Source organism: Pararge aegeria, chromosome 26 (assembly GCF_905163445.1).
Source record: "Pararge aegeria chromosome 26, ilParAegt1.1, whole genome shotgun sequence".
Taxonomy (NCBI): Eukaryota; Metazoa; Arthropoda; class Insecta; order Lepidoptera; family Nymphalidae; genus Pararge; species Pararge aegeria.
Window position 1 is genome coordinate 3,069,183 of NC_053205.1, and position 9,043 is coordinate 3,078,225.

General features: G+C 35.2%; 1 protein-coding gene across 1 annotated transcript; it reads left to right on the forward strand.

Annotated features, from left to right (window-relative positions):
- Positions 1–6,297: 6,297 nt before the first annotated feature.
- Positions 6,298–8,783, forward strand: LOC120635004. Its single transcript, XM_039905911.1, has 2 exons — positions 6,298–7,648; positions 7,987–8,783. Exons 1-2 carry the CDS (start codon positions 6,298–6,300, stop codon positions 8,781–8,783), a joined length of 2,148 nt encoding a protein of 715 aa, XP_039761845.1.
- The last annotated feature ends 260 nt before the right edge of the window (positions 8,784–9,043 follow it).

Below are 9,043 nucleotides of genomic sequence, written 5' to 3' on the forward strand. Positions count from 1 at the left end.
GCGATTCAACTTTCTTGGTAGCAACGTTCAGAGCTTTTTACGGGCTAAAGATGATAACAGGTTGCACGTTCCTGCCAGTCGTACGATGGCGTATGGTAACTCATTTACTGTAAAAGTAGTAAATCTGTGGAAGATGCCGAGAGATATAAGACAGTCGCAGACAGTAAACATATTTAAAAATCGACTAAAAGAATTTTAATTATCTAATATGATATAGTGTATGTTTGTTCTTTTGTATATATATATATAATATATATATATATATACAAAAGAACAAACATACACTATATATATATATATATACACTATATATATATATACATATATATATATATATATATTATATATACATTCATATGTATGTATATATTATAATTATATCTATTTAACTTAATTGTATCACTGGTTGCACTATCCCGTTTTCCCTAACCGAATTCTCTACCGTAAAGGGTTGTCTGGAGGAGATCGCTTAAAGCGATAAGACCGCCTTTGCGCATCTTATATATATATATATTTTTTATTGTTTTGTTATTTCGTAATGCTGTACTTTGATTAGCAATTTTTGAAATTCTTCTGAGAGAAAATACAAACCAATTGATTTTAGTGCAATAGTTTCAATATTAGCTCTCCAAGTACAAAATTCGTCTAATTGCATACCCAAAAATGTTATAAATTCAAATTCAAATTCAAAATTACTTTATTCATGTAGGCCTATCACAGGCACTTATGAAGCGTTCATACATAATTGTTTACATAATTGTAACGGGATGGTGATAACTTCGTTCGCCAACTTAAATCTAAAGCTACGAGGGTTCCAAACGCGCCCTGGTCTAAGAAGAGCCCACAACAAACTTAGCCGGGTAAATTTATTTTTTTGTTATCACCATCTTCCAGTAAATTTAAATTAAGCTATGAAGCTAGAGCAATTCACACCCAAGCTTTTTTATCGTTTAAATAATCCTTAATGTTATAATAGGATTTTTCTGTAAGCTTACGTTTTATATAAACTTTGAACTTATTGAGAGACAACTCAAAGATTTCATTTGGTAATTTGTTATAAAATAATATACAATTGCCCTTGAATGAATTTGCAATTTTGTGTAGCCTAGTAAACTGCACAACGAGTTTATTTTTGCTTCTAATATTTATATTGTTACAGTGCATTTTCTTTTTAAATTTTGATATATTTTTATGGACATAAATTAAATTTTCATATATGTACTGACTATGCACCGTCATTATTTTAACTTCTTTAAATTTATCCCTTAATGACTCTCTTAGGCCCATTTTATATATCGCACGAACAGCCCTTTTCTGCAGGACGAAAATAGAATCTATATCAGCAGCATTACCCCATAATCAAATGCCATAGGACATAATGCTGTGAAAATAACTAAAATAAACAAGCCTAGCAGTTTCTATCTTTGTCATATGACGAATCTTTTTTACCGCGTATGCTGCAGAACTAAGTCTGTTCGCTAAATTATTTATATGTGGGCCCCATTGAAGCTTAGCATCTAAAGTTATTCCTAAAAAGATTGTCGTATCCACCAAATCCAACTCCTCATTATTAAGTTGTACAATGGTTTTTACTTGTTTAACATTCGGTAGTGTGAATTTAATACTCTTCGTTTTTTTTTCGTTAAGAGCTAAGTTATTAGCCTCAAACCATTGTACTACTTTAGCGAGACATATGTTTACATCGTCAAGATTTTTTTCACGACGTTTAATTTTAAACATCAATGATGTATCATCAGCAAACAATACTATCCCGTGATTGTCCTCAGCTAGGTAAGGAAGGTCATTCATGTAAATGAGGAATAGGAAGGGTCCTAATATAGATCCCTGGGGGACACCAATTTGCACAAATGACCCGTTAGACCGCTTTCCGTTCACGTCAACTTTTTGAATTCTATCATTAAGATAGGAAATCATTAAATATATGCCCCGAATTCCATAGTGGTATAGTTTCCTGATTAATGTTTCATGTTGTACACAATCGAAAGCCTTGGACAAGTCACAGAAGACGCCAAGTGCGTCCCGTGACTTCTCCCAGGCTTCAAATATATTTTTTACTAACTCAACACCAGCATCGGTTATTGAGCGACCCCGTGGCAAACCAAATTGCTGCCCGTGCAATAAATCGTTCTTATTAAAAAAGTGAAGTAATTGATTTAATATAAGTTTTTCAAAGATTTTACTGAGAGTAGGTAGTACAGATATTGGTCTAAAGTTAGAGGGGTCGGTAGTACTACCCGATTTGAACAACGGAACTAGTTTGCTATGTTTCATTAAATCAGGAAACACACCACAGTCTATACAATTATTAAATATGAATGATAGGTCAGGTGCAATTATATCAATCAAAGACTTTACAACGTTAACAGAAATGCCCCACAAGTCATTTGTTTTCTTATTATTTAATAATTTAAATGCCTTAATAACGTCTGAGCTGCTAACGTGTCTGAACTTAAAAGTGTCGTTAAATTCAGGCACATTAAACTTCAACAAAGAGAGAGCGGTGTCCGGTGATGATTTCAATGATTTTGTTGTGGAGACAGGAATGTTGGTGAAGAACGTTTCAAAAGCAGTTGCAACCTCGAAAGCTGACGTTATTTACTTGTTATCTACATCAAGTTTGATGTCATTAGTTCGAGGTGTTACTCTTCCTGTCTCCTGATTAATTATATTCCAAGTTGTTTTTATAACATTACTGCTATTTTTTATTTTATTCTGTATGAATATAGATTTAGCCAAAATGCATTCACGTTTAAATTGTTTGGAAAACAATTGCACATTTTTTTTGAACTCATCACTGGTGTTATATTCTCGTATCGCGTACAGATCATATAACCTTTGTCTACTTTTATGCAATTCAGTCGTAGCCCACTCACTGAAAACTAGTGTATCAGTAATCATGACAGACTTACTAGTGAAAATGGAATTAAATATTGTAATAAATTTACTGAAGAAAGTAGTGTACATTGCGTTAGGGCCAATTGTAGATGATAAAAAAGGAAGGTCCTTAACAAGGCCTATTCTCATTTTCTCCAGTCGGTCTGTGGTCACAGGCACAAACGTTATTTTATGTTTAGACAATGTTTTTTCCCAATTTTTGAACTGGATTAATTGACTAGTGTAGTGATTGGGTTGATATTTGTGAAGATATTGTCTAAACATGTGGCGCTAGTGGCAGTTATTCTTGTAGGCTCCATAAACATATGTGATAAGTTGTAGGTCTTAAATAGATTTAATAACCTACTACTTTGAGAGCTACTTTCTAAAATATTCACATTAAAATCACCGCACACAATAATGTTTTATTCGATTTAGATATTTTATATAATACTTCATCCATAACCTGATCAAAAAGTTCAAAGTTTGATAAGGGTGGTCTATATACAGTAACAACAATGAATTGCTCTAATTCCACTGAGGCAAGTTCAATTGTTCGTTCAACAGACAGGCTCACAATGTCTGTTCTATTTTTAAATTTCAAATTTTTATTTAATATAATTAATGAGCCACCATGAATTGCAGTAACTCTGGTGAACGAACTACCAACATGATGGTTACCAAAATTAAACATGTATTCATGAGTTTTTAACCAATGTTCAGTTATACATAAAATATTAATATTAAACTGATTTAAAAATAATTCAATCTCTAATTCTTTTCCTTTAATACATTGAATATTTTGGTGCACCAAGTTGATATGAGAATAATTTATTGTATTTAATTCCTTACTATAATTTGTTTTATTTAGGCAAGAGGATATCTCCATTGTCTTTTTGTCTAAGCAAGAGAAAACCTCTGTTGTCTCCTTAACTAGTTTAAAGTATATTTACTTGGAATAATTTCCAAGATGTTAATGTCAGAATAATTGGGACACTGCTCCATAAAAGCAGTTTGTTTAGCCAAGTTCTTGGCTGATATTGTAAAAAAATATGATAGCGAAACAGCTATCTGTCGTTTAAAATAATTTGATAGGTGATACCTATCTTTGTACAAATTATACTACGACGTTACATCCTCAAGATTTATTATTCACTATGTAGTTCACTTCTCAATTAACTAGGCATCGCACAATAAGTTTAAAGCTAAAAAAAAAATATATCAATTTTTAAGTATTATGACGTCATTAACATTCGTCCCCTCTACACCCCGCCGCCGCTGAACCCGCGCGGGAGTGTGGCTTGCCTCATTTCGCTTCTTTTGTGCGGGCATCGCAATACTTTATTTCATTTTCATCACAAAAGATAGTTAGTGTATTTTTTTTTAGTGTATTTTTTAGGAATAGTACTCTAATATATAAAATGCCGAAAAGAAGTAGGACATATAAGGATAAAACGGATCATATTACACGGAAAATAAGGCGTTTACAGAAACGCCTACAACAATATAATACATCAGCTTCCTCTGATGAAGATTAGTGTTACTTTATTTATTTTTCTCATATTTACATTGATTTGGAGCTGAATTTACATAAAGTATACCAAGTTTACAACATTTACTAAATGTGTTTCTTTTCAAATTCATGTTTGACCCACCCTCAAATGAAATTAAATAAAAATAGGAGCAAAACAAAACTGTTTACGTAAATTAATTAATGACTAATACCTAGCTACTAGGTACGATGTTTGAGGGATAGCGAATATAAGTACCTACCTGTTATTTAAGTAAAATTAAGGGTTATACGTTGTAACGTGCGTACAGCTGATACCATTAGTCTGACGCGGTGTAACGTGCTTACATCCAAGGACTTTAAATTATCTTTTACCATCTAGGTATACGGCAGCAATTATTTTGTGTGCTTTGAGCATCACAATATTGCCAATCATAGTTTAGTGCGGCGTAACGAGCTTACGTCCGATAACTTCCCACATCGGTAAATAAATGTGAATCGTATATAATAACCTTACAGATCTCCATGGCAGTGATCACTACGTTAATAGATCGATCGATAATAGTCGATCTAACACAGTACCGTTAGAAAGCGACAGTGAAATACCGATACTACCCTTATCAGACTCTGACTATTCAGTAGGCGAAAGCAACCGACCTAAATCCGTGATCGTAGCACAAAATACCGTTGATACGAATAATACAGTGTTGTCAGTAACACGGCCACCCGTGCTCATGCCAAGTACTGGCACTGAGACCGTCTCTTTACCCGAGGAGATCTTGGAAGCTCTCGGAGACCCGAAGGTAAAAGAAGAGGTTTTCGGACCTACAATTCCAGAAGAGATCGCTAAACGTTGGGGGCTTGTGTTGGTGGACGGCCTAACTAAGGATCAGAAACAACAGATTGTAGAAAAATGCTTGATACCGGAAAATTTTCGTTTGGCCAAAGCACCCCTATTAAACCCGGAAATCACTCACGTCCTGAGTGACGCCGCCCGAAATCGTGACAAGCTGATGGAAAAATCACAAAATCAACTTGGTCGGGGTATATCTGAGCTAACAAACTTAGCCACCACTGTTATTGGAAACGAGATGACCAAAGTAGAAATACTAAAGAAAATTTCTGACATAAGTCAAATATTTTTAGATCTCCATTATGAAGACACAAAGCGTAGAAGAAAACTGATAGCCTCATCATTAGATAAAAAAATTCTGTACATGGTTACGGATGTAAAAAGGGATGCTTACCTTTTTGGTGCTAATCTAGGAGAAAAAATAAAGGCTTCTAAAACAGCAGAGAAGTCCGGACTACAAATAAGACGTAATGATGCTACGCCAACCACCTCCAAGAAATACCCACAACAGGGAAACTGGAGAGGCCCACCCCAATTACAAGGTCACAGAGCGAACAGACAGGGTGGGCCGAGGAGTCGCTACACGTCCCAGCAGAACCGGCGACCACCACCACCAGGCGACCGGGCACAGCGGACAACGACGCGAGCCAAACCCAAGGTCCCGAAGAATTAACAGAGGTAATAATACCCCACGCGGGTAGATTATATCATTTTTTAGACCAATGGCATAAAGTAACTGATAATACTACAGTTTTAGACTACGTCAAAGGTTACACCATACCTTTTGACTACCCAGTATCACAAAACTTTACTCCAAAGAATGATAATTTTAGCCCAATAGAAATTAGTCAAATTACTTCTGAAATAAGAAAAAAATAAAAAAAAAAAATTAAAGGAATTAGGAGCCATTGTGAAATGCAACGAAATGCCAGGACAATATTTATCAAAAAAATTTCTTATCGCAAAGCCAGATGGTTCCTTTCGTTTTATACTTAATCTAAAAAACCTGAATAAATTTATAAGTGCTCAACATTTTAAAATGGAGGACATCCGAACCGTTACAAAACTTATGACTAAAGGTTGTTTTATGTCCACGGTGGACCTCAAAGACGCTTACTTTTTAGTGCCTATTAGTGAAAAAAGTAAAAAGTTTTTGAGATTCAAACTTCTAGAAAATACTTACGAATTTCAATGTTTACCCTTTGGCTTGTCCCTGGCACCGTTGATTTTCACAAAACTTCTAAAACCCGTCGTATCTACGCTGAGACGTAAGGGTCTAATACTAGCGACATACCTCGATGATATAATTTGTATAGGTCATTCTTATGACGATTGCCTGATGTGCGTCACAGAAAGTGTTGACTTACTAAAATATTTAGGCTTTGTTATAAATTACAAAAAGATTAATTTAATACCAAGTCAACTTCAGACCTACTTAGGGTTTGAACTTGACTCAAAAAACATGTGTCTAAGGCTACCAAACACCAAACGTCTAAAAATTCTTAAGTATATCAAAGACGTGTCTGTGCAAAACACCGTTTCTATCAGAGATTTTGCTAGACTTTTAGGGATACTAGGCTCTGCTTGCCCAGCTATTGCTTACGAATGGGTATACACAAAACGCTTGGAGCGTGAAAAATTTTTAGCACTTAGAGAGGCTAAGGAAAATTATGACTCTCTCATGCAAATACGTTCTCATGTCCAACCAGATTTGTCTTGGTGGATTCAGCATATTATGACGTCATATAATCATATTCGCGACGAAAAGTATGCTCTCGAAATTTATTCAGACGCTTCGTTATCAGGCTGGGGCGCATCTTGCGAAGGGGAAAAAACAGGAGGTTTCTGGGACACCCAAGAGGCCATGAGTCATATCAATTACTTAGAATTACTAGCTGCTTTTAATGCATTAAAATGTTTTGCAAAAAAGCTTCAAAAAAAGCAAATATTGTTGCGCATAGATAATACAACTGCTTTATCCTATATAAATAGATATGGTGGAGTACAATATGTTCACCTTAATGAAATAGCGTTTCATATTTGGCAATGGTGTGAAGAACGACAGTTGTACGTGTATGCGTCTTATATCAAGTCAAAAGATAATGTAGAGGCCGATGAGGAGTCCCGTCGCTCGAACATTGACACAGAATGGGATCTGTCACCAGCGGCGTTTGACAGAATCATAAGCAACTTCGGCTATCCGCAAGTCGATTTATTCGCAACACGTATCAATGCTAAATGCAAAAAATACGTTTCTTGGAAACGAGACCCAGAAGCATTTGATATCGACGCATTCACGCTTGACTGGAGTTCCTTTTTCTTCTATGCGTTTCCGCCTTTCTCGCTTATTCTCAAAAGTCTTCGAAAAATTATTAACGAAGAAGCCACTGGTATTATAGTCGTACCTTATTGGCCTAGTCAGCCGTGGTTTCCGATTTTTATGAAATTATCTAAATACGAACCTATTTATTTTAACCCAGAGCCTGAGTTACTTCTATCTCCTTTCAGAACGCGACATCCACTCTGGAAACGGCTTACCCTGGTGTCAACACTATTATCAGGAAAGCTTTTTCAAAACAATTCCTTTCAAGCGATACCATAGATATAATGTTAGCTTCTTTAAATGGAAATACATTAAAACAATATAATAGCGCATACAAAAAATGGTGGCAAAATTTTAAGCAAAATAAAGTTGATTGTTATAACAATAACGTCCCTTTTACGTTAGCATTCTTAACGTTACAATTCAAAACTGGCGCTAGTTACTCCACCTTAAACACAATTAAATCAGCGCTTTCTCTGATTTTGGGCAAAAAATTCAGCAAAGACGAAAGAGTATCTAGGTTTCTTAAAGGAGCTTTTAAAGCAAAACCATCTTTACCTAGATACCAATCTACGTGGAACCCTAACATAATCTTAGAATTCTTAGCTAATTGGTATCCAAATCGAAACTTGCCAACAGACAAGATCTCGAAAAAATTAGTAGCTCTGCTCGCATTGTCAACTGCACAACGTGTCCAGACGCTATCGCTGATTCGGTTACCCAATATCAGAGTAAACGATGATAACGTAGAGATAACTATTACAGACCAAATAAAAACCTCTGCTCCGGGCCGCCCCATGCAGAGGCTTTTTATTCCATTCTTCCCCGAAAAGGAAGAAATCTGCCCGGCAAGAGCATTGACATCGTATATAGAAATAACCCGAAAATTTCGCCATTACCCAAATACCGAAAAATTAATTTTGACTTTCAAAAAACCCATACATAATGCTCTAGCTCTTCAACAATTAGCCGCTGGATTAAATCTGTGCTTGCTGAAAGCGGTATTGACATTACAGTTTTTTCGGCCCATAGCACCCGCCATGCTTCCTTCCGCAGCCAGTCGGAGAGGTCTATCGGTAGACACTATAAAAAGAACAGCAGGTTGGTCCGGCAATTCATTAACATTTGCGAAATTTTATGATAGACCGATATTGGAAGAAGACAACAATGCTTTTGCCGACGCAGTATTTAATAGTATTTAAAGATAAGGTGGTTGATGGCCAACTTGATTTAAAATAATAATTAATTACTTACATAAGCTCAAATATATATTCCGGTATATATATTAGTTAATGTTTGATATCTAGTTTGTTAAATAAATAATGTTGATTTAACTATGATGTTTCTATTAAATCTATTTTGCGTTAAGCGCTAAACATCTACATAGTGAATAATAAATCTTGAGGATGTAACGTCGTAGTATAATTAATGGTTAAACGAATTTACCTAAAGTGATGTTTGA